At 58.9% G+C, this 25,333-nt stretch overlaps 1 protein-coding gene across 8 annotated transcripts; it reads right to left on the minus strand.

Annotated features, from left to right (window-relative positions):
- Positions 1–371: 371 nt before the first annotated feature.
- Positions 372–24,003, minus strand: FAM118A (family with sequence similarity 118 member A). 8 transcript variants are annotated; one of them, XM_080810413.1, is made up of 9 exons: positions 23,970–24,003; positions 13,989–14,044; positions 12,994–13,246; positions 10,371–10,592; positions 8,472–8,600; positions 6,843–7,128; positions 5,116–5,148; positions 4,272–4,355; positions 372–1,537 (listed from the first exon to the last, which is right to left on the minus strand). In XM_080810413.1, the coding sequence occupies exons 2-9, from the start codon at positions 14,033–14,035 to the stop codon at positions 1,518–1,520; spliced, it is 1,074 nt and encodes a 357-aa protein (XP_080666539.1). In that variant the 5' UTR covers positions 14,036–14,044; positions 23,970–24,003; the 3' UTR covers positions 372–1,517. The 8 variants fall into 8 exon arrangements, with proteins under 8 accessions (XP_080666539.1, XP_080666541.1, XP_080666537.1 ...); XM_080810415.1 differs by having other exon boundaries at positions 10,371–10,559; positions 23,918–24,002; XM_080810411.1 differs by having other exon boundaries at positions 23,918–24,002.
- Positions 24,004–25,333: the final 1,330 nt, after the last annotated feature.

A 25,333-nucleotide genomic window follows, 5' to 3' on the forward strand; every position in this document is an offset into this window, starting at 1 on the left:
TGTCATCACCCCCGACCCAGTGTTTCTCCCCAGCAAGATCACACACAAGCAAATGAGTGACACTCAAGCTGTTTCTAACAGATCGGTCATGCTGGAAGACACTGGCATTTTCACACGCGTGTCAGCAGACCTGCCCACGCAGCTCTTCCATGCTCGTCTACCCTGTGTCCAGCCGACTTTCAGATTCATTCATCCCTGGTTGCACTCTGTAGACGTGTATTTAAAAAGCCAACAACTTAAATATTTGCCTTTTAAAAAATTTAAACACATTCAAGTAGTCACTTGACTTCACAACCGGTAACTCAGGATAAACCTTCTCATCAACTACATCACGTCCCGCCTTGTCACAACTAAAATCGAGCACACAAAGTTGAAGTTAAAATTTTATTTATGACCAGAGTAACATAAGATTTTTCATGCTTCAAAAAGAAAAAAAAGTCTTAAGCGGGTCTCTGGCTTCTCTCCCACTCATGACACATCCCAACCTTGTGTTTCCTGTTCTTAACCTTCCCTCTACCTGGGGGAGCTCCAGCACCATCGATGAGAGTGTCGTGGGATCTGGCAAGAAACCACATCAAAAACAGCAGCCTCTGAAAGGGAAAGCAAGCAGGGTCCCCGCCAGGGTCAGAGTGGGAGCAGCGCCCAGCACGGCGCTTCGTGCCCAGCGGATCCCGACTGCCCGCACGGCCGCAGGCTCTGCCTGCCTCGCTGACAACTGGGCTGGAGGAGGAGACTCAGAAGAGACGGACAGAAAGGTTGGACCTTACCCCACAGAATAAAAACTCGGAAAACTCGGACTTGACCCTCTAACTAAAAGCTTCGATCTTGGTCTCGTGCTGCACTCGCCGGTTCTCAGCCGGCGGCTGGCAAGTGGACTCGGCCGGGAGGGAGCTGCCGTGCGGGGCCTCCGCCGAGCCCGGGCCTGCCGTTCTCGGGAGCCGAAGTCACCAAAATTAGGGAATTCCGGAGAAGCCCACCGAGCTGGTCTTTTTCAAACACAGCGTTCTCGGCAGCAGGTGCCGTGCCTCTGAGCACCGGCTCCGCTTCACTAGCCAACGACAAACACGTGGACGTTTCTCTACAGTAACAGACGTTTCCACAGGAAGATTAGAAAATGTAAGTGTCTAGTTTGTTGTGTTTTTTTTTTCTCTTTGGCAACTCCTGTTGCTTGGACAGTCCTCACCCTCCCCTTTTTTTTAGAAAAACCACCTTGACGATGGGGGCGTGTGGAGCGGGAGCCAGGAGGCCGGGCAGGCTGCCCGCCGCGCACGGTCCCTGAGGTAGGCGGCTGCACGACCGGCCCGCCGCGGCGCCTCACCTCCCGAGCAGCCGAAGCCCACGGTGGGATCGCACCGGCCTCCGAGGCCGCGAGGCCACACGGCTCGTCGGGGGGTAGGGTGGGTTCGGGGAAGAGAGCCCCCGCGGAGTTCTCCGAACATTCCTCATCGTTTGGGTTACGGCACTGCGGTTACAGAAGGCTGGTTTTCAAGTTGCAGGTTTTATTGGTTTTAAAGATTTCAAGACCCTCCAGCATCATCTGTTTCAACGAAAAAAAAAAAGGGATACGGAAATGTTAAACGGCTTAAAGGAGTACTTCCAAGAGGATCTAGTTCTGGAACAATCTACAGCTTTTCTTCCAGCTAAACGCTTTCAAAGTGACTCCGGACAGCAGCAGCAGCCGCTGCCTAGACGCGGCTCTGACTTGTACACGCCATCAGGGAATCCCGACCACGGGTGGGGTGCCCCTTCCCTTCCTAGAAGACTGCGGGGGTCAGCCCACGGTGGGGGCCATGTCACCATGCCGATGGCAGGAGCCCACCAAAGGGCAGGGAGGAGCGCACTGTGGTACAGCCGAGCAGATGACAGCCGGCCACACTCCTCCTTGCGCTCCGGCCCACGGGGACCCGGAAGGCTTTCTAGAAGGCGACGTGCCTGCCCGGGGAGAAGTGGCGGTGGCGGGGGGTGCTGGCACCGGGGGCTGCCCTGGAGCCCCACCGGCTCTCCGGCCACAGCGCCACACGCCCCGGGGACGGCCAGAGGACAGGCGCGGAGACACAGCAGCAGCACCGCGGGCTGAGAACAGACACGTCTGCCTGCTTCGCTCAGTGGCCGAGCGGTCCCATGCGGGACGAAAGCAAGGAGCAGGAGAGAGGCTGCCAGAAAAAGCCACCTGTCCTGGAGGAAGCCAACGCAAAGCTCATTTCACACAGACGTCCCTACTAGCTGAATTCCCACGCCAAATATCTGCCGAAGACTGGAAAGAACTTTACTTGAACTGCTGCTCCCACAGCATCCTCCCCCTACAGGGGTGTGTGCGGGAGGGTCTGCTGCAGGGGTGCCTCAGTGGCCTCCTGCCACCAGGCCTACCCGGGGGTGACACCGTGTGCAGCCGCTCCTAGAGCTGGCTCTCGGCGTCCCCCGCCCTCCTCGGTGATCTCTGTAGCCACAACAGACCATCTCAACAGCACAAGCTCCTTGTGCTGCCGCAGGAAAACGCTGTGTCCCAGGCGCTCAAACACGCCCCCGAGCATTCACTTAAACGGTGAGTGACAGGTCCCGACAGGTGCCATGCTTCACAGCCCTAGATGTTCTCAAGGCGCTATCAGAGAGCTGTTGGAGAGCGCTGTGCTGAGATTTTCTTAAAGGAATTAAAAATTAACTGTTATCTGAAAATTCTCAGTCCCAGTGTCTTCCGGAATGAAGTCAAGTCAGATACCCCGGGAAGCCCCTAGTGTCTCTACAGGTTTGAAAAGCTGTCACAGTCGCGGGGGCAGAAGATGCTATGACAGAAAATAAATGAAAACCCAGAGCTCCCGGAAACAGATGGAAACGCTCTCAAAATGGAAATTTAACCCAAAGCCTCTATAGAACAGAATTCTGAGCACCTCCCAGAAAGTTTTTGAAAAGATGAAGACGGAAAACGAACACACGGACATGAGAGAAAACGAGAGGCTGCAGGAATCACTCCGGGAGCTCCAAGCAGGACGAAATCAAGGAGGAAAGAGCAGAGGCCAAAGAACCAAGGAGACCACAGTTAACCCGGGGCCGGAGAAGCAGGCGGCGGAACTGAGCCAGGTGCAGAAGAAAGATGGCCGCCTAAACACGCCTTCGTGAAAGTTCCGAACATGAGAAAAGATGATCCTAAAAGCTTCCAGAACAGAAAACGGCAGGTCACCTACAGGTCACGAGACCTGGGTACGCAACAGACCCTCTCCCAGCAGGAACCCTGGACCCGGAGACCGCGGAGTCCCTCGGAAAGCAGGAAGCAGAACCCGCACCCCAACCGCGTGCGGAGGGGCAGGACCACAAGACGACGCCCGCAGGCCTCCCGGGCCCCGGGGAGCTGGCGCCCCGCACATGGGGCTGTGACAGCCCCCGAGGGGGGGGTCGGCGCAGGGGAGGAAGAGCCGGGCAGTGGCGCGGGAGGCCAGGAGGGCACTGGGACCCGGCTTCGCGCCCAGCCCCCAGCGGAGCAGAAGGTCAGGGTCTCAGGAAAGCGGGGCGGGCGGTGTGACCGAGAGAATGACACGTTAAAAACACTGTGAAACGTGAGTTTTGGGACAAGGCAAACAGAAATCTAGAAACTCCTCAAAAAGTAAAGAGCAACAGCAGCGACGCCAGCATACAGCGAGCAGAAAGACAGCCCGCCCGACGCTGGGGATGCCCCGCCAGCGACCCCAGCCCCGCCAGCGACCCCAGCCCCGCCACGCGCCGCGCACGTCGCTGAAGCAGGACGGGAAGGCGGGCGCCGTTACTAAGGTAAGCGCTTCTGTTCTCCAACCTGGCGACAACCCACAGGCAGGCCAGGAGGCTTGCTCCGGCCCGGGCTGTGACCACGTGCCCAGCGCTGCCCCCAGAGAAGAGGCTCGGGGCTGAGGTGCTGGGGGGGCCGGGGCAGAGCTGGGAGTCCCACCCGCGACGTGGCAGCGAGAGATGAGGCGCATGAGATGAGGCCAGGCCGGGTGAGCGCCACCAGAGCCCGTCCCGGAGGCCCCGGGCCTGATCCTCTCGGGTAACGGGTTTATGAACAGCTCAGTCCGGACGGAGGGAACAAGAAATAGTGACTCAAAGTGGCTTATTCTGGAGACTGAGGGGACGTGAGTCGGGACAGTGGGCAAGCCCTAGGTGCCCGACGACACTGCTCAGTGCACTGGCCGTGGTCGCATGGGCGACGCGCTCTGCGAAATCTGCGGGCCGACCTGAGACCGTGCCCGCCACCCCGTCACCCTGCCAGACCTCCCGACGACGTGGGGGCACCGACAGCACCATACCCGCGTCCGACTGCCGAGGCCGTTTGGAGACTTCCGTTCCGTTCTCCTCCAGCTTCCTCTTGGCGCAGTCCTGACACGCGTTCCCTGAAAGACCAAACCCTTTACTTGCAAGCCGATCTCTTCCAGAAGCCACCCCCCAAGTACCCACTTATAAATCTGACTGCACTGAGGCACCGGCCCGCGACCCTGCCGGACGCCCAGGGTGCGCTTTGTCCCAAAGGATGGACATGGGAGTCACGGGTGATGGGGTGACTCGACTACAGGCGTCCTTACGCAGGGCAACGAGCCAGAGATGGGAGGCGGAGCGCGACGCTTACAGGGTCCCTGCCACCCCCACCCCGCTGAGCTGAGAAGACAGCTAGGCACCAAGGCCCCCACAAGAGGCCACCGCGGCCACCAAGCGCGGTCCTAGCCTGTGGCTGTCACCAGCCAGAGCCAAGCAGCAGCACGCAGAAGACGCGTACGGACACTCAGAACCTTTGCGACGAAGGCTTCCGAGGGGGCCGGGAGGGTCTACTCCAATGCAGACCCGGGGCTAAAACACGACTTGAACCTGGTTCCGACTGCCCTGTGGCTCTTGCTTGCGGGACGGGAAAGGACTTCCAGGTGCCAGCACAGAAGCCGGGTTTATGCTGCGCCTCCCCGCTGGGGGGACACATCTGTAATCCCTGCACTGCCGCAGGGACCATCGTTAAGGCCCCACTGGCCCCCGTCTCCAACTGAATGCGGGTCACTACAGCCTAGGGATTTACTGCGAGAAACACTTTCATGGTTCTACGGTGGCAGGAAGACAACGGAACATGGAGGCAAAAACCCGGCTGGTAAAAATCAAAATCTGCTTTACCCAACAGTGTGGTGCTGTCCACCCGGTCGGCATCTGGAGAGAAAGGAAAACAGTCAGCGGAGCCAACACTCAGCGGCCTCCTCCTCCTCGGCCGGCGTCAGGGACGGCAGCCAGGCCTGCTCAGAAAGGCACGGCGACAGTGACTGGGACCCCGAATGCCAGCTCGAGCGTCCCGGGGGGGCGGGGGGGAATAGGGGAGCGAGCGCTTCTCCTCTCCTCCACCCAGTGTCGGCGTGAGGACCAAGGGGTGGGCATGTGGTTCCTGGCGCACACGGAGAAAGGGCATGGTACCCGCTGCCACTGTCAGGACTGCCAGTGCTGGGATACCATCCTCTCCAGTCAGGAGAGATCCTTCGTGAACGTGAAGTACAACATCCTTAAGGACCCGGTCATGGATTGTAAATCCAAAGATCTCTCGGCCCCGACAGCTCGTTAGACCCACGTAGCTGCCAGGGTCCGGGAATGTGGCCTCCACGGAGCAGAAAGGCACCCAGAAGCCCACGCTCCGTGGGTGTCTGTGAGGTCCTGGTCCCCCGGGGAGCCATGCACGCGGAGGCAGGAGAGGCCATGGGTCGGGGCAGGACGGGGAGCACCTCCGCCCCTCTCCAGAGCCGGGCCTGTGGGCCTGTTCGGGACACACTGGATTCCAGGCCCAGCTCCAAAATGTCTGGGCACGAGCTGGGCAAGTGACTCCCCTCTCTGAGCTGCTCTTACCGTCTGTCAGATCACCTTAGTGGCCACGGACACTGGGACCGGAAAGGAAGGTCGAGGAGGTGAAACACAGAGCAGAGTGTGGCCCAGCAAGCGTCCGCCTGGCTCCTTCTCTGCCTCAGAGACAGACCAGTGGCCTGACTCTGCTTTCCCCCGTGGACGGGCACCCGAAGCCACTGGCTAACCCTTGCGATTCTGACTGGCACTAGCGGGGACAGACAACGCTGCTGGACCCTGTGTGCGTCCAGTTACCCATGACCTTGGCACCCTCTAGTCTTTGAGGTCACAGCGGGCACAGGCAGTGGCTCAGCGGCTGACCCAATTCCCCCTGCCTGGGGCAGCGGGCCTGGCTTCTTGCTGTAATTAGATCCAGCCAGTCCAGACCTTTCCGAGTCTGCGTCATCCATGTTTAGTGCCCCAAACTCAAAGCCGTGAACTGCCCTAAGTTGGGACGACCAATTTAAAACCTGCTCTGTCATCTTGGTCATTCCTGGCAGTTCCCCAAGAGCTGGCCCGGGAGAATCACTTGAAAAGGTGTGTGGCTCGCAGGGGAACAGGGTCAAGCCGTTACGGTAAGAGCATTCTGTGCCTCTGCAGCCTGAACTTGGCAAACGCAGCAAGGGGATAAGGGTGCATGAGGGCTCTGCACCTTCCGGGCTTCCGCTCCCCCCCACCCCCCACCCCCGCAGCCGCTGGCGGGCGCCCTCTCCTGGTTGAGGTGACCAGGTGCGTAGCGAGTCCTCCGACAGACACCGGAAGAGCCGAGGACTGCGGTCGGCACAGCGCGATGCGCTCCCGTCCCATGCACAGATGTCACCATCGCGCCGACTACCCGACCTTCTATTTGACACACTCGCCTTTTTAAGGGTCACCGGAGGGCCCAGGAACTTAGTGGTATAAGAATCACGTCTCCGCTGCATTTTATGGCGTATAAAGTGTATCTCGAAACAAAAGGAAGAACCAGAAAGAACTCTCTCGGCCTCGCACCTGGAGAAGTCGAGAAGGAAAACCCCTACCTGGGCTGCGCTGCCTACAGATCTGCGTGGCGAGGTCCTGCACGTAGCCAGGAAAGTTGTCAAAACAGTCCCCGTAGGACACGACTTTAATCCCATGCAAGAGCATGTCCGCCTGGTGCTTGAAGAAGTGGTCTTCGTTCTCCTTGAGCACCACCATGTAGTGCTCCAGCTCCACCTTGTTGGGCACCGAGTACAGGAACAGGGCCTGGAAGATCTGGTCCCGGAGCGTCTCTCCGCAGCCCACGAACAGGAAGGACTTGGTGCGGTACAAGTTCTGGAGGACCTCCTAGAAGACCAGCGGGGAGACTGCAGTGCTCGCCCACAAGACCGCGGGACCCTCGGCCCGACCGCCAGCGACACGCCCACGCGTCAGAAGGGGCCCAGCGACGGGCCCTCCCCACCAGCCTCGCCGGGGACGCGGCGAGAGGGGCGCGCGCTCCAGACGTGCTGGTCACGTCCACCCAGCGCCGCGGGCAAGCCCACGGGCCCACGCTGAGCGCAGTCCCTGCTCGGCGCTCGTGGGAGCCCCCTCCTCCCCCAGGCGGGGTCACGGGCGCAGATCCCAGGCGTGACCACTCTAGATGTGCCTCAGAGTGCGGACAGCCTAGCGCCCGCCGCAGCCGCCAGCCATCTGGTGCTGCAGCCCTCAACCCAGCTCTCAGGGACTGGGCACAGTTTTAAATTCTCAAAACACAAAACAAGGACCTTCCATTTGTTTCTGTTCAGAACTGCACACATGCTCGGGAACTGATGTGTCTCCACGGATCACAGAGGGGAGCCAGGGGGCTGCTATAGGAGAAGGGGGTTTTCGGGAGTGAGGGCAGAAGAGCTGAGGAGGGAGGGGACCCGTGACAGTGACCCCAGGGAGCAGGGCAGAGAGAGTGGCAAAGGTTCAGGGGGTCGCTCAGGCAGGCAACGGGGAGTCACCGCTTCAGACACTCGACACCTTAGCGAGAGGCCTGTGTCCGCCTCGGCCTCTCACAGCCCCCAATGGTGACCAGTCACCCGTCGGGCCACACCTGTGCCATGGGCCACGGGCTGGCATCAGCATGAGGACCAGAGCGCCTGACCCCTGGATAACCAGGAACTCAGCGAAGACACCGTGGTTTCTAAGTGCGCTAATAAAAGACTTTACGGAAGCTGAAAAGCAGCTTTCCGCTCTTCATTTTTTCCAGGGTATCAAAAAGCTTCACAGAGAATGAAGCTATAAAATGAGGTTTTGAAAGCTCGCTTGCCAAGCAGAGACAGGAAAGGAGGTGCCTGAAAGTGTGTGCGCGCGCCCACACAAGCACACACGCACGTACGTGCACACACAAGAGCACGCGCACACACATAACCGCGTGCACACACAAGCACGCGCACACGCACACACAGAGGACACGGCAGGAGTGACCCGAGTGAGCGCACACAGAGGGCACAGGGCCCCGCAGGCCGCCCACAACATCGGGGCTCACCGCGTGAGCGCCAGCATCCGAGGCACCTGGAGAGACAGCTGAGAACGGGGCCAGGCGTGGGCACCATGGGGCAGGCAGGCCTGGAGGCCAAGAGACGACCCAGACGGCCACCAAGGAACTAGGGGCCACCACGGCCCAAGGGACGCAGCCAATGCCTAACGAGAGTGGGCCGTACCATTACTTCTGGGTCTTGCGTGACGTCTTTGTAGCCCGACGGATCCAGGACCATGCCGCAGGGGTCCGTGTACAAGCCGTGGATGTGGAGCACGCCGTACTTGATGTGCCCCCTCGCCCACTGAAGGACCTGCCGGAAGCGAGCCGAGACAAAGCGGGAAAGCGGGCATTACTTGACGCAGGCAGACGAGGAAAACCTCTCACGTGGACGCGTGCTCCTCCAGCCTACCCTGGAGAGAACGAGGGTCCCATCTCACTTTACGCTGCCACCCGCAAAGCCCAAGGGCGACCGGGCTGCTGGTGCTCCCACCCCGTCCCAAGAGGACGGCGGGATAGACAGACAGACAGCCATGCAGAAACCACCTCCAGCCCGAGACCGCAACACACTCTGAGACACATGACGCTTGGGAATTAAGAGGACGCTCCCTTCTAAGTGACACGTTGTATTTCAATTCCTGCCGTGTCTATGTGGTGTTTACACCCAGAAAAGATAGATATGAAAAAACATCAAATAGTTCTACACTGATTTCACCTCAAGACCTAAAACAAAAGTCCTTAAAAAGAGGCACATTCTGCAAACTGCTCGTTATCCTTGTGCTGGTGGCCCCTTCACAGCGGCAGGTGGTCCCGAGGGCGGAGGGCGCCAGACAAGTGGACAAACCCCCGTGGCTTGGCGGGTTGGACCCAGACAGAGGAGCCCGCCGGCAGCTCGGCCACAGCCCTCGGCAGTGTATTTCCACAGACGCTCTTCCCAACAGCAAGCAGGCCTCACAGTGGGGACAGGTGGCTCAGGCACGGAGAGTAGGTGTCCCCTCACGTGTCCCTAACAGCTGAGGAGAGGGTGTGACCCGTCCTCTTGGGCTGTCCCACAGGCACATGGCCGCCTGCCAGGCTTTTGCTGAGCTCTAGGGAAGGAACTGCAGAAGAGAAGCCCGGGGTCTGAGCGGGCCGCGGTCACACGCTTACTCAGGGCCTCACAAGGGCACCATCTCTAGGTCTTTGGTTCCTGCGCGGAGGGCCTGCAAGACCACCCTCAGGGCGGCCAGACGAGGAGGGGGGAGCCCAGTATCAGCAAGGACATCAAATCTTGAACAAATACACAACAGACACAAACACGTTGCTAAAGAAACACAAGCAATAACGTGAAACCGTGATCAATGTCAGCAAGGAGAGAAACAAAAATGTAAAATTTTCACCTCAGTGGGGGAAATGTGTTTTGTTTTCTGGTGACACCATGTGTTCGCAAGATGCAGGAAGCGGATACTCTCCTATGTGGCTGGGAGTATAAACTGGCTACTTTCTGGAAAGCAATTTGCTAATTCGTATCATCTGCCTAAAATACTCACGCCCTCTGACCTCACAACTCTTCTAGGAATTTACCCTAAAGAAGTAAACAGAAAGACACGCAAGCGTAAGGATTTTCACCAAAGCCTTCCTCATAATCACGGGAATTTGCTAATGAGAAGAGGACAACTGTGCTTTAACCGTGACGCTGCGGCTTACACTCGTGCTTTTGAACACAGCTGCGTGACAGACAAAGTCTCAAAGGCGAACAGTAAGGAACAAGGCCGAGATGAAAACGCTACATGTGGCATAACCCCGATGCGTGAGCAAGGGCGGGAGCACCCGCGCTCCGCAGCACGAGGACCGGGGGCGGTCGTGGCCCTTCCCGCCCCCGCTCCCCGTCCCCCACCCCCTGGCCTGTAAGGTGTCCATGCACGTGGGAAGCCTGCCAGACGGAAGGCACGAGAAAGACAAGGGCGGGTGGTGAGCAAAGTCCGGAAACAGGAAAGGCATCACCCATCAGCCTCACGGTCACTAACGCGCTGGAAAATGGAAGCTCGGGCCGCGCGCCCCGCAGCGCAGATCCCCCCAGCCCGCTCCCGCCCCCAGCCCGCACCTTGGTCTTGTCCTTCAGGTCCAGAGACTCCATGGGCTTGCTCTGCTGCTGCCCGAAGATCTCCAGCAGGTTGTCGTAGTTGGTGGTCAGCACCTTGGTGCCCCGCTCCATCAGGCTCAGGATGGACTGCAGCACCAGCGGGTTCTGGATGTGCTGCTCCAGGTTGTCGAAAATCTCCATCAGGCAGTCCTGGAAGAAGTTGGGCTTGGTGTCACCTGTACGCTACGAAGAGGCGGAACAGGAGTTACAAGGCATCCTCTCTCAAGCGCCGAGCCCCTGAGCAGCAGTACGCCGGGCGCTGGCTCAAAAGAAAAGAAACCCGGACTCGCCGAGTTTCCCGAAACCCTAGAGGAGGGACACTGACCACGGACAAACAGCCCGTGCCACGGGGAAGTAAAGCCACGTGCTGCTGGGGGCAGGGGCTGGTGGGCCAAAGGGCGCCAGCGAAGGCCTCTGATAAGGGGCGCTGGGGCAGAGAACTAAGGAAATAAAGGGCCTCTGAGAGCGCGTCCCACACAGAGGAAAGAGCAAGTGCAAAGGCACTGAGGTAGCGGCAGCACGGCTGGGTCCGGGGCGAGCAAGGGGCCCCCGTCCCAGGACAGGAGCAGGGGAAGGCCAGCAGGTGAGGTGACCCGGGGGCAGATGGTGGGAGGCTCTGAAGACCACAGGAGAGACTACAGATTCCCCAGAGAGTGCCGCACAAGCACGGCTGTACTTGTCACAGTCCCTGCTGCCTTCTCAGTCACTGAAATGACCGTCCCGTATCATGGCTTCTCCTCCACAGACCTTGTCCCATCTCAGTCATCCAGCCTCTGGTCACATCCCAAACCTATCGCTACCAAGAGCGGGACCCTTCCAGAACTCCTGGCCCGGGCTGCCGCCCTCTGACCCTGCAGCACCTTGGCTCCCAGGGCCGTCCCACCCCCATGAAGACCAGCACACCGCTGGCTCGGTGGCCACAGACCCGGGTCTCCACCCCGCCGGCCTAACTTGTCCCATTCAGCAGCTGACACCCCGTAATCCGTCACTGCAACCGCCGCCCCAGCCCCGCAAGCTTCCTAGCTCACCGCCCCCCTGCGCTTTGCTGGATTCCTCAGGAGCATGGATACAGCGCCCCCAGCCCGCCCAGTTCTCAGCCTGCTCAGCGGGGTGCGGGGAACCCGCCGTCCGGACAAGCCTCATGTAACTCGCGTTAGGAAGTTTCACAAAATACACAAAGTAAAGCGTAGTTATGCTCCACGCGGGCAGGAGCGCTAACCAGGCCAGACAAGTGTTGGCCTCACCGGCCTCTTCTCCAAGCGAACCTCACCCGAACGTGCCCCCCGCGCCACCCAGCACCCCCACACTTCTCTGTCCACGCCCGGCCTCTCCCCTCCGGGGACAGGCCTCAGGACCCCGTCTCTGAAGGACCAGGGAGCCACTGCTGGAGGCTGTGTGGGACCCCCGGGCGCAGTCACAGCTGCTCAACTCTGCGCCATGGCTGGAAAGCAGCACCAGATGCTGTGTGCACCTGTGTCCCCGGAGCCGTATTTACCAGATGGGCGGCCCTAGGTCGCAGGAGCCCCGTATTAACAGAATAGCCCCATGGGGGAGAGCTGTCTGGCTGAAAACCCTTTCCAGGCTCCAGAAAGCCAGGTATGGCCACGTGTAAAGTGGCCACGCGGCCGATATGCCTCCCGCATCGGGCCCTGGAGGGGAGGAGGCAGGAGCTGCCCCCGCGTCCCCCTGGCCGGACAGGCACACCGTCCCAGCTCCTGCGACCTCACAGCACGAGGCGGAGGCCACACCGGGAAGAGGGCAGAGCAGCAAGATGGGGCCCAGGGTCCCAACACTGGCAAGACACCTGCTCTCCCGCGGCTGCTGGCCCAGATGTTTACATGGAAGCCAACAGCTGGGTGTCGTTACAGCAGCTAAACCCTCCCAGGCTCCCCAGCGGCTCTACAGACTCCTTTTCCTGCTTTCTGTGCAGCGTCTCCAACACCGACCCCCCCCTGGACTCTCAGAGGATGGTTGTGCTTTAACGAGTCTGGAAGGAGCGAGCGGAAACCCGCCACGAGCCTCTACCACGTCCTGTGGCTTCCTGGCGGCTGACCGGGCCGAGCAGTTGCCCGAGGCGGACCCCCACAGCTGCACCAGCGCCCCTGCCTCGAGGGTACCCCTTGGCGACGTTCTCCCATCCGTCCTCTCTACTACATCTCCTCCACCTGCAGACAAGGCCGCTCTAACCTCTCCCATCCTCCAAAGTCTGCGGAGCCGCCGTCGTCATCTGAAGACCCGTGGCTGGCCTGCTTCCACCCAAAATGCACCTCGAGAACACCCCCTGCTCACAGCAGGAAACCCCACGGCGCGGCGACGTGGCAGACGCTGTCGCGGACGCCCCGCCCGGACTCAGGCTCCGGCTGGCAGAGGCCACTCGAGGAGCCCCCATGCGCCCGGCACGGCCACGGCCGTCGCAGGGACTGGTCTCCCGGACGTGAGACCCCCTGGCTCATCGGCCACCCTCTACAGAACGCGGGGCCCTACCAAGGCCTGTGGACGCGTCCGTGGTGGTCACGGGTCCACCGACCGGGTCCAGAAGCGCGTCCCCCGGGGAAGCTGGAAGCGCCTGTGTGGAAAGACTTACAGGCGACATCTTCCGGATCAGGTCGTGCGCCACCACCAGCAGGTCCCGGTCCTTCGTCACCTTGCGGCGGAACTCCGCCACGTCCCCGGGGTGCAGCACCTCCAGCTGCTCGGCCGCCTCAATGACCGCCTCGATGCAGCTCCTCCAGGAGCACAGGGCGGGGATCCCGGGGGCCACGGCGGCACTGACGCCCGTCCCGATGACCAGCAGCAGCTCCTGCGGCTGCTTCCGGATGAGGCTTTTCAGGAACTTTCTACTTGAAACAACGGAAGGGGAGAACAGAAGTCACCGTGGCGAGTATCGCCACCTCAAGGGAAGACGGCGTCCGGGAACACGTGCGAAGTGTGCAGACAGACACGGCCACGCACGCCCTCCGCTCCTGCACGCCCCCGGAGGATAAAGCCTGTGCTGTTCCCTTCCGCGTATCTCTTGTCCGCGCTCTGCCCTCGCCCCACAGAGACCTGGAGACAGGCGCGTCCTGCTCATCTTGAGGCCCCCGGGGTGTTAAGCATCCACTGAAGTGACATACACGGGAACAAAAAGCTAGCTTTTTAATTCCTCTAAAGCTGCCAAGAGCCTGTAAATACCAGGCATGATGACAAAATGATCCCTGCTTGCAGGGACAGGTAAGGAAATTCCTGGCGAAGCTGGTTTTCTGCCTCTTATGCCTGGAGCCCCGCTCGAGCTAATGCCTCCTTATCTAGCATCACTTTTATCAAGAACCACCCGCGGTTCCGGACGGTCACAGTGCTCTCCGGTGGCGCTGGCATGCCTCGTCTCAGACGGGGCCCCGGGACCACGTGTCACTTGGAGACCAGGTGACCGTCACTTCCCTGGGCAAAGAGAAGACTGCCTTCTGGCGGCAGAAGGCGCGAGCTTCCCTCCTGACACAAGTTCTCATCCCACACTCACCTCTGCAGGCGCTAAACGTAACGCCCGAGCAGAAGGCGACAGGGGCCATCTACCTGTGTGAAGGTGTAGCTGACTTTATTTACCTGGATTTTTGTTCACTTCTGTTTGTTGTCTTTTCCGCTGGATCCATCTGTAAATCCTAAAGAGAGAGAAATTAGTCAGAAGTGACTCCCATTTCCCAGACACGTTTTTTATTAGTACCACAAGGAGAGTTCAAGCTGGAATTAAAATCAAAGGTCCTGGATCTTTATTTAAATTACAAAACCTACAAAAATGTCAGCGACCAAACACACGCTTCCAGAATGCTTCCCAAGCCACGGCTCCCACCAACCAGGCCAGCCAAAGCCTCAGATGCAGGCGGTCAGGAGCTCTGCCCCAGAGGGGAGACGAGCGGAAGGGAAGGCACACCCCGCCCAGACGGTACAGGGGGCTCAGTGGTGGCTGTCCCCTCGCCGCCCCCTTTATGTCTCCACTCCAAAAGGGGTTCCAGTGGACATGAACACAAACAACTTTTCACAGAAGGAAAAGGAGCAGGTGGCCGGATGGAGCAGAGCCAGGAAGCAGCTTCTCAGGGGCGTCCGCGTGCCCCACGGGGTGCAGTGTCTGGCGGGGGCGGAGCCCGGCCCCACTCAGCAAGCCTTCCGGGGTGCCAGCCCCTTCGGCCGCGCAGAAATCCGGTCAGAAGAAACAGTCTAAGTAAAAGTTGATTCTTAGCTTATGTAAAACAAGAACTGTAAACCAGTTAGGTCTCTATTGCCAAGCTATCTCCACAGTCTACAAATTTTGCAGAATCACTTTCACCCAATTCCAGAATATTTACTGTAAACAAGGAAATACACAGAAAAATCAAGTTGGAAAAGCCCAGAACCCTACTGCCTATGAGCAAGGACTGTTACCAACATTTGTATATGGCCTCTAGATGCTTTACATTTTCCCCATCATTTGCATCCAAAGGTCACAGCCCACTTTTTTCCATGTGTTATATTAAAAGCATTTCCTGGGGCGCCTGGGTGGCTCAGTCAGTTGAGCGTCTGCCTTCAGCTTGGGTCGTGATTCCGGGGTCCTGGGATCGAGCCCCACATCAGGCTCCTTGCTCAGCGGGGAGTCTGCTTCTCCCTCTCCTGCATGCTGCTCCCCCTGCTTATGCAGTCTCTCGTGTGTGCACACACACACTCACTCTCTCTCTCTTTCTCTCTGCCAAATGAATAAATAAAATTTCTCTCTAAAAAAAAAATCTACATCTCTATCTATCTATCTATCTATACATATATATAAAGCATCTCCTGACAACCATCGTTGGGCACAAAGATTTTTCTCCATTTTGGAACTATTTTTTAAGGAGAGATTTCTGAGAAGTAGAACTGCTGAGTTCAGGAACCCCGTAAAATCCCTCAGCACATACCGGCAAACCCCCCGGAAGAGTACTCAGCAGAAGGTGTGGGCGCCCTGACGGAAAACCACCCTCCTGCACGTGAAGTCTGGTTGGTTTTTTTAAATCTCAGAATCAGGTCACCAGAAATAATTTCCTAGTAAGTAAACAACGCTTAATCACCCTATGGCATCATTAGATTTTAGAGCTACATGGAATCCTAAGAGTATCCCCTGACAATGTGCACACGACGGCATAGACGCCTAGATGCCTCCTCCCGCCCCGTCCCTGCCCCGTCCCACCCCTGCCCCGGGGAAGGGTTCAGAGCTTCCTTCAAACTCCCAATGGTGTCCCTGACCTTTCCCCACATGTTAAGCAGTCTCAGTCCAGAGGCAAGGAGAACACTGCTCCCAGAGGCCTGTCATCTGCCCAAAGGGAAAGGCCCGTGAAGTGAGGGCCGCTTCTGCGCCTTCACTCCATCCTCCTTCCTGCAGGGTAAAACCTCTCGTGTAACCTACTAGGTATTTTCTAAGGACAGTAACAAATACGGGGGCTTTCCAGGGGGCTTTCCACTGCGTTAAGGAGCCCTGGCTGCCAGCCCTGAGACTTCAGTGGCTGCCCTAACCATTCACCCAGTCCCGGTTCTAACAACTACAGAACACACGTTCTCGCCGACGGCTGGGTTCTGGAAGCCCGGCGGCTCCCACCGGTCTGGCGCCGGGGGGGCTCGCCGTGCTGAGGCGAACAGCTCCAGCGCTGAGCTGCCGGCGAGGCCGAGTTCCTAACCACCCTGTCCGGGCAGAAGGTGAGACCCATGCCCACGCGGTCCTGGCGGACGAGTTAGAGTGAGATGCTCATCAGCAGACGAATCCAACCGCCCCCCGGCCCTGCCCCCCGATCACGCACACCCCCAGTTACTCCTGCGAAGGGCCCTTTTCTCTCGGGCCCCTCTACCCAACACCGTGGGGGATTTTCTAAATGGTCACTGGTCCATGGAAGCCTTCAGAAACGCCCAGCACCAGTTCCACGGTAAAGACCTTTCAAAAAGTCTACCTGTGGTTCTTTCGATTCCTGTGCAACTCTGGGCTTGTGGGGGCCCACGCGGGACCCTCGTGCCAACCAGGAACCCAAACACTGCATTTACACACCTCGGCCGAAGGTATGAACAACTCAGACCCCTGCGGGCTACACGTAACTCCAAAACGACATGACCTCCAGTTTGCTGAGCGAACCTCACCCGGGGGGTACTGCACACGCACAAGCAGATCCCGGCGAGCCCTCGAGTGTGGCCTGGCGCTGGTGTAAAGGCTCAGACCTCTCTCTGCGCCCGAGCCTGAGGAAGACCACGAGCTGGCTCCTGGACGGCACTTCCAACCGAAGCCACATTTCCAACCGCCAACAGGCAGACAGGTCCCTAGACGTGCACACCGCTGTCGCCTTTAGGAAGCAAAGTCGCCAACGGGGGAGCCCCCAGCCAGAGAGAAGCCCGGCGCCCGCAGGGGATGAGTGTGCACACACGCGGGGCTCAGGCTGACACCGCGTGCTAAAGACACGACCTTACTTCCTGTTCTGTCCACAGAGTTGGCCTCTCAGCCAAAGCTCACCGGAACCTAGAAAGTTCCCCCACGAACCCCTTCTTCTGAAACCAAGGGCCAAACAGGAGATTTCCAAAGCGACCGCGGCCAGATCCCAGACGTTCCGGCAGGACGGCGAGCCCCTGCCCGGCGGCTCCCACACTCACCACCACTCTGCGAAGCCAATCAGACGCGCCACAACAGCAACAAAAGCCTTCCGAGACCGTCAGAAGCTGCATCTTCTGGTTTCCTTGGTGACCGTGCCGTCACCACAGCTTGCAGGCCCAGAGCCAAGTCATCATAGCAACCCGTTTTTTTTCAAAGACCTAACAGCACTTTCTGAAAGCAAACTCAGGCCCCAACACAGATCTGCAGAAGCAGTTCCTGTCGTTTTCATCTAAAGCCATGAATGAAAGTGTTCACGGATGTTTTCTTCAAACCTGAGATCCCGAGTGTTTCATGAGCTGGCCTGAGAGCAGCCAAACTCCCTTCATCCTCGAACCCCCAGCACCCAGCGCGAAATAAACGTTGATCCCACGACTCCAACACAAAAGAGAATCGACCACGAACACGCCCCCGCGCTTCACAGCTAGCAAAACAACTCCCTAACCCCACGACGCCAGACCCACGTGACCCTGCCCTGCCATCCCGCCTCCGGCTAACCACGCCCGTGCAGTCCCAACACTCCTAACTCTGGACCTCATCGTGTGACTTCTCCGGCCAAGGAGGGATGGCCCGGCAAGCAAGCGTTTGGTGAGTCTTTGACTCTGGGGCCAGCTGTCTTGGCACTCGGGCCCCGAAGAGCACGGTCTCGCCTCCCGGGAGGGTGAACGGCCTCCGGGGAGGTGCGCGGGGAGATGAGGCACACCGTCGGGCAGCCCGACACCTGACCCCCCAACACGTTAGGGGTTGCCTGGGGCTCGTCAGCACCAGTCCAGCAGCCAGGTCACACACAACCGCAGGAGATCCCAGGGAGGCCAGCCGAAGACCCACGGAACCAGGCCCAGACGCTGCCCACAGAACTGACCTCTGTCTGGGATGCCTACCACCCCCACTGTGCTCGGCTGCCAGCAAGAGCACAGGACGGAAAAGGAAGACGAGAAAAGCTCCAGAGAAGAATAAAAGGAATGAACTGCTCAGGGAGGGGCTCGAATCACACTGTAGAGGGGGAGGGAGAAAATGTTGGTCAAGAATAATCTTAGCACAGGAAAAAAGTTAAATTGAAAGTAACCACTTTCCATTACAAATTATACTTCCACTTTACAAGCACAAGCCACAAATGAGAATCTGTGGGGTCCTCAGAAGTATCTGGAGAAAAATCTCTCCATCTACATGGGTTCCATGCACTCTGAGCAGCGTGAGAGCAGGGACAGGAGCACTCTCCGTGTGGCACCCGAGGCCAGGGAAGAGGGCTGAACTCAGACGTACACACACAATACGTTCCTTGCACACAGCAGGGGAGGGGATGCTGCAAACATCTGTCGAAGCTTCCAGATGTTAGCTTTTACGTCACCTGTACTCAATCCCTAGAGTGATGGAATGGGACGCTACCAGAACACGTGGAAAAAGTCCAACACGGGTCCCTGTGACTCTTAAGTGACTGGCAGCAGGGCCTGCCTTTGTAGAACATACTAGCAAGCGTACCACGTGCTACTGTTACACAGTGACCCACGCTGAGAAATGACGCATCCGTGTGTTGCTCAAAGACAGGAGACTTGGAAACAGAGCGGACCCTTCACCAGGGGGGACAAGGGACAGGTGAGGGGCGGCCCGCAGGGTTGAAAATCTGCATCTAACTTTGGACTCCCCCAAAAACTGAACTACTAATAGCAAGAGGCACAAGGGATCACTTTTTATTGAGACACAAAATTTACGGAGAGATGACCCGTTTACGGGTAGATGTCTGCACATGGGTTTAGGCAGACAGGGCGGTCCTCGAACTCGCTGCACGCGCAACAGGAGGGAGCCACAAAATCAGGCCATCGTTCAGCATTACTGCACAGTTCATTTCAACAACGCCTCTCTACATCCGTTTACATTTTCTCTCCACTGAGAAGTCATGTACAGTCTAAATTTTGATGTTTAACTTTTTTTTTTAAGATTTTATTTATTTATTTGACAGAGAGAGATCACAAGTAGGCAGAGAGGCAGGCAGAGAGAGAGAGGAGGAAGCAGGCTCCCCGCTGAGCAGAGAGCCCGATGTGGGGCTCGATCCCAGGACCCTGAGATCATGACCTGAGCCGAAGGCAGCGGCTTAACCCACTGAGCCACCCAGGCGCCCCGATGTTTAACTTTTTTATGATAGATTTGTGTAGACTTTACAGTAGTAAATGCTAAGATAGGCAAGTATCTACAAATATGTTATGCATTCATGACATACCTAACTTCTCAATGTTTTAGTTCAAGGCTGTGCAGCTCATCCGTTTTTTTCAAATTGTCACAAATCTCAAACGTCCAGGAGATTTACTGGAAACGATCTGTAAGTGGACCCACACAGTCCAAACCCGTGTCGCTCAAGGCCAGCTGGAGTTAAGTGTAATCCACGGCCCCAGTGTGGTTCCTGAGGACTAGAATGTCCTACAAGGAGGCCAGGCCCCAGCTGCTGTACTCTTGCTCCCCCAAGCGGGCCTGGAAGCCTGGGAAGCACGAAGCAAGCCTTTCCTGGTGCGGCTCCCCGAGCTCCCGACACCGAACCCGGCGGTTAACACCATCCTCCCCTCTTAGTCTGACAGGATTCCCACAAACTGCCGCCTTCATAGCAACCTGGCTGCCCGTGTAGACTCGGGCACAGAAGCAGAAATCACTGGGTCATGGGAGTAGGTTTTCAAGGACAATGGACAGCCGCACTTCCGGCCACCAGGGAACCATCTGGAAGTGGTAACTGTTTCTGGTGTGTTTGGTTAGCATGCCTAGGTTCACCTGATCTGGAAACAAGGTACAAATGGGCAACAATGAAGCTTCCAGAACTGCAGGAGAGGCTTAGCCCTGAGACCACAGCAACTGCAACAGAGGCAGCGGGGCAGGGGGGGTGGGGCGGACACGACAACACGACAAGGAAAACACGAGATGTGGAGTCAAGACAACGCCACCCCTTCCCCAGCAGGGACATCGCTCTGAACCTGCTTCCAAACGGGTCAGCTGGGAATTCCACCACCCACGCCACTGACTGCTGTGCAAACTTCGGGTGCATCCACTATCCTGAAGGTTCCTAAACAGCTGTGAAACGTTTCCCGCTATGAACTACCGGGGCAGCGGCGGCCAGCCCTGACCATCAGGGGGCTTCCTGCTCGACCTCGCACTCGCTCAGCCCTGGTTCTGCTTAGAGCTCCTCCCAGCCAGTGCTAACCAGGCATCTTTAGGATGAACGAGTTTTCTTCAGTTTTCAGGAAACAGAAAACCTTCATTTGAACACGTGACATTGAACCAATCATTTTCTAAAGGCAGTCAAAAGAAGTCAAGACAGCAAAAAAAAAAAAAAGCTTAATTTTAACAGTTATAATGTATTCATTTGTTTCTTGCAACCAGTGTCTCCAGACTGACCTGGGCACGTATCCGTATCCCAAAGGAAGCAGACAACAAAACCCGCTGCTCATAGGAAATGTCAAAGTCACAGTCTCGTTCCAACTGCCACGTTCATTACTGACGTTTCCCGTACCCTTATTAGATTCAGGGGACAGTACTCGGCACTCTACATGCTTCACCTCACTTAATCCGGTCAACAATGCTGTGATCTTGACCAAGTGGTCATCACGACTGCCCCTCATCTGGCGAGGATGACAGCAAACCCTCTCAGAGGCCGGTCACCACGGTAAATACGGTCCTGCGCACCTTTTCCTGTCGTGAGTGCGGCTCAGAACGGCAAACAAACACACCTGACATTTCACCAGGAGCCCTGCCAACCTCGAGTGTCGTCTGCTCTACAGTTTGTCCATCGGATGTTCAATTAACTCAGACACGTTCCTCAATGATAAGGCAGTAAGGGTAAGACACACCCCCACGAAGGCCAAAGACAGGCTGAACCACCAGCATTTAGCCATCCCAAGAAAAAGATTTTCTAGAAAGTAAACCTCTAATGAGATGTAACACTACAGAATTCTAGAGCCGAAGGGATCCAAATGGTTAGGGGATGCCAGAGGCCCTAATTTTAGAGAAATGAAAATGGAGACTCTGTGAGGCAGTGACTTAGTCCCAGCCCCCCGAGGAGTTAGGGACAAGCTAGAAACTCGCTCCTCGCTCACGGCCCCTAACCTTGCACCATCCTGGGCACTCCCTGTTCCCCTGTGAGTCCAAAACTTCATCTAAAGCACTCATTACAACTAAGGCATCTCTTTTTCCCACCAAATCTTCACAAATAACAAGCCATGGTGTTTGGCTGACCTAGTTTCACTTGCTTTCTTATGGGGCTCCTTTTCCAGAAATGCTAAAAGCAACCGCCGCCTCGAGGAAGGCGAGCTCCCAGCAGGTTTCTGGTCTAGGCTGGCTCTCCACCCCACCATCCACCGTGACTTCAGCGGGGAGAGACCAGACCCGGAGGGCTGGGCGGGAACAACGCTGCCTCCCAAAAGGGCTTCACTCTCCCCCCAAGGAGAGGCTCCAGGCTCTAGCAGGTTCTCTAGGAAAAGGCCCAGCCGTAGGAGTTAAACAACCCCCGTGCTGGTTGTTCTACTCAACACGGGCGTAGGTTACTCACTCTGGGACTCTATTTCCTTTGTCTGTAAAAAAGAAATCTTACCTCTCGTCTCATAGGGTTGCTGGAAACAGTAAAAGCGTAACATCTGAAAGAACACAGCCTAGAACAGGATGCTTCCCACTACACCCTGCATGTGACTGCCTGTCCTTCCTGGATTTAATTAATTTAAAAATCTAACAAATTCAGTTCTTCAGTCCCACTAGCTTTCTCTTAAGCACCTGAGAGCTGCACGAGACTAGTGCCTCAGGAACGCAGACCCAGAACATTTTCACTACCACCCAAAATCCCATGCCCTCGGCCACAGCCTGTGTCCTCACAAACTTGTGTGGACACCGAGAACCACCACACGGTCTCAGGAGGGACATTTCTCCCAGGACCCACCTGAACTTGCCTCTCCTTCAGGGCCCCTAAGTCCAACCTCCACACCCTCTATGCTGTTCCATCTCTACAAACCCGCCCCTTCATGCTACCCCCGCCCCCGAGCCGCGGTGCATCTCCTGCATGGGGGTTGGGCTCTCGGTGACACACAGACATACAGTTACCCTGATGAAGCCCTCGGGACCACCCACCCTTTGGACAAAAGGACAAAACTTCTCCTACGGGGACTAGTAAGTTCCAAAGTCAATTTCCAGGCAGCAAAGTGTAGGCTCCGCCAGGAAAGGACTGAACGGCCGTCTCCGGGGTCCAGACTTGAGGAGGACCCCCACGCCTGAGGAAGCCACGGTCTCCACTGCCACGACCCCGGTCCAGAACCCCTCTCTCTCTCACCCAGCTTCCTCCAGACAACAGCCCCCACCCCGCCCCACCACCATGAACACAAAACCCATTTCCCTCCCCTCCTTAAACCCCTCCGTGGGCCCCGACTCCGTGCCTGCATCCTGACCCCCTCGCCCACCCCCTTCTTTGCCACTCTGCGTCCCAAACCCTGCCCTCTGCCAGACTTTTCCATTTCCCCATTCTGCTCTCCCTGGAATCTCCCTCAAACTTCCCCACGAACCAACTCCTACCTTCCTTCTGCCCTGAGCCGCATCGCCATCTCCTCAGGAGATGGCAGAAGCGGTGATCCAAGAAAGGACCGAGGGCACGAGCCTCGGGGAATGAAGCCGGACTCACCCCACTTAAGATTCCCTCTAATACTACCCTGAGGACCCTTTCATTAACGAAGCAATACATCTCCAGCTGTCCCCCAGGACGGTTTTGTGCTGTGGCCACACTTGTTTCCAAGATCCACTATGCTTTGTGGCAACACCTCTCTGCCTTTTCTCACACTCTCTCCCTCTCACAAACACACACACACACACACACCACCACCCCCTCCCTGGAATGGCTGTGGCAAACTTCTCAACCTCAACCTTGAAGACCAGTGCACCTGTTACCCGTCCGCTTTCCTCCCCTTCAAAAAGCCCTCCAGAAACTACTTCCTGGGAGCTGGGCTCCCACCCCAGCTGGGCTCAAGGCCACTACTCGGCTATTATCCCGGGGTGACAACTACCCACCTGCTTCACCCTCCCCAGTCCACCCCGCCCGCGTGGGCCCTGACAGCAAGGGCTTCGTCGTCTCCAGCTCCAGTGCCAATTCCTGGAAACTACTGGGCATTCAGAAAAAAGATGAGCTCCAAGAATGAAAAAATCAAGCCAAGAAGGCAGCCTCAGCGCCGGGTTCGCCCTGACCCCTCACCTGCGCAGTCCTCCCCCCACCAGCTCAGACGGGTTCTCGAGACTCCTCTGCGGGGCCGCTGGAGTCTCACCAAAGAGCATGAAAAGTTCAACCCTGTCCCTGCTCCGGCCTCAGGGCAACGGTGAACACACATGAAGCGTGGGGGCCGAGATCACACCCCTGCTCCGTTACAAAGGGTCAGCCGGTGACCGATGAGACGCCCCCACTTTTATATTATCATCAGCAATGTCCACCCCCAGGGAAGACTGTCGCTGATGCCCCTCGGGGGTCCTGGACCTCGGGTTTGAGAAACCAGCCTGGAGACGAGCCGACCCGGTCTGGCCGCTCAGAGCAGGAGGTGCAGAGGCAGGGGGAGCCCGGGGCGGGGGGGGGGCGGGGGGAGCGGGGGGGCAGCGGCCTGGGGCTCTGGGGGAGCGGGCGCTGGGGAGAGAGGGCCCCGAGGGCCTGCGCACCCGGACGGGGGAGCCGGGGCGGGCTCGGGGGTCCCGGGCAATCTCGGAGGCCCTCGGGGGGTCCGGGCGTCGAGGGGAAGCCCCGGAGGGCTTCGGGGCTCCGGAGCCCTCAAGCGGCGGGGGCAGACGGAGCCAGGGACTGCGACAGGGTCTCGGGGACCAGCGGTCCCGACGGGCGTCTCGGGGGGACCCCGGGGAAGGCGGGGAGGGGTCCCCGGGGCCGAAAGGGCTCTGGGCCCGGCCCCCTCACCTGCGGGGCCCGCTCCCGCCGCCGCCGCCGCCCGCTCAGCGGTCCACCTCACCTCCGGCTCTCGGGGCGGCCGCGCGCTCCCCGCGCTGGGCGGGGCCGGCGGAGGGCGGAGGGCTGCGCGCGCAGCCGGGGCGGGGGCCGGAGCCGGGGCCGGGGCCGGAGCCGGAGCGGACGCCGCGCGGCCCTCACCGCCGCGCTCCCCTGGGCCGTGGCCTCGGCGCCGCCGCAAAGCCTTCCCCCGCACGCCCGCCGCCGCCGCGCGGAGGTTCCGCCGCGAAACCAACGGCCCCGCCGAGACCGCGCCCCGCCCCCTCGGCCGCCGGCCCCGCCCCCAGGGAGCCCCGCCCCCTCGGGCTCTCCGGCGCAGACGCGGTGGAGGGCGCGCGGAGAGCTCGCGCCTTCGAACCGGCGGCGCTGCGCGTCCTCGCTCCTCGCGTCTGCAAAATGGGCGCAGGCGCACTTCGCAGGACGCGGCGAGCGTTTCCCGGAGGCCGGAAGCGCCGCTCGGCTGCCGGGCCCCGGGCTGCTGTCGGCGCCCGGGGCAGGCGCTGCTGGCCGGAGGCCTGCCCACCTGAAGTCGCCGGTCTCGTCCCCAGCCCCGCGCCCCGCTCTCTCGGAGCCCTTCGCACTCGGAAACGACGCGCGCCTCTCGTCCGTGTCCCTGTGCCCCGCGCGCGCCCCCGGGGCCGCAGAAGCCTGCGCGGAGCCCGGGGGCGCGGTGCCCGGGGCTTGGTGAACGCACGAGCGCCCCGCCCTTGCGCTCCCCACAGGCGGAGCGGCACCGGCTGCGGTTCGTCCCGAGGCCCTGGGGCCTGTCCGTCCGCGCCCCGGGGGCTGCGTCCGTTGACCGAGCGAACCCCAGGTCCCGCGCGCGTGGACGCGGCGCAGGAGCACGCGGCCATCGCCCCCCCCCCGAGGGGGCCCCTCCTCTCATCTGCGGCTGGAAGTCGGTTTTCCTGAAGAAGACCCGGTTGGGTGGAAAACCACTTCCTCCCCGCAGCCTTCCCGGATCCGCCCGCCCTGCCCTGCCGAGCCACCGGAGTTAATGATTATTTGTTCTCTTCTCATAGTTTTCCCGGCCCGGTCTCAGACTCGATGGTTACCCCCCGGCCCAGCCCACCCGGGAAGCTTCTGAGGTTCAGCGGCCTGTGAACTTTCGGGGCCCAGGGCACTGGGGGACGGACGGCGGCTTGGGAGTAAAGGGCGGAAGAGGGCGCCCCGTGCGGTGCGGGGCGCTCACCCGAGCCCTCGGCCCCTTCATTCAGCCCTCGGAGCTGCCCCCTTTGGAAAGCGCCATCGTGATGATGTCAAGAGAGACGCGGCTTCTCTCGGGTTGTGGAAAGTTACTGAGAGGTGGTGCCACCTGGCAGCCTTGAGCACTCTCGGGGCAGATAAGGGGCCGGCGTGGCGCTGGCA

This window comes from Martes martes (genome assembly GCF_963455335.1).
Source record: "Martes martes genome assembly, chromosome: 8".
NCBI classification, from domain to species: Eukaryota; Metazoa; Chordata; class Mammalia; order Carnivora; family Mustelidae; genus Martes; species Martes martes.

What these genes read in the sequence shown, in the direction of transcription:
- FAM118A (XM_080810409.1), bottom strand. Translation starts at nt 14,035, where the DNA reads ATGGATCCAGCGGAAAAGACAACAAACAGAAGTGAACAAAAATCCAG. An exon ending in TGATCCGGAAGATGTCGCCT is followed by an intron (nt 10,593 to 12,993) that starts GTAAGTCTTTCC and finishes GCCTCTTCGTAG; the next exon opens with CGTACAGGTGACACCAAGCC. An exon ending in GGACAGCACCACACTGTTGG is followed by an intron (nt 4,356 to 5,115) that starts GTAAAGCAGATT and finishes TTGGTCTTTCAG; the next exon opens with GGAACGCGTGTCAGGACTGC.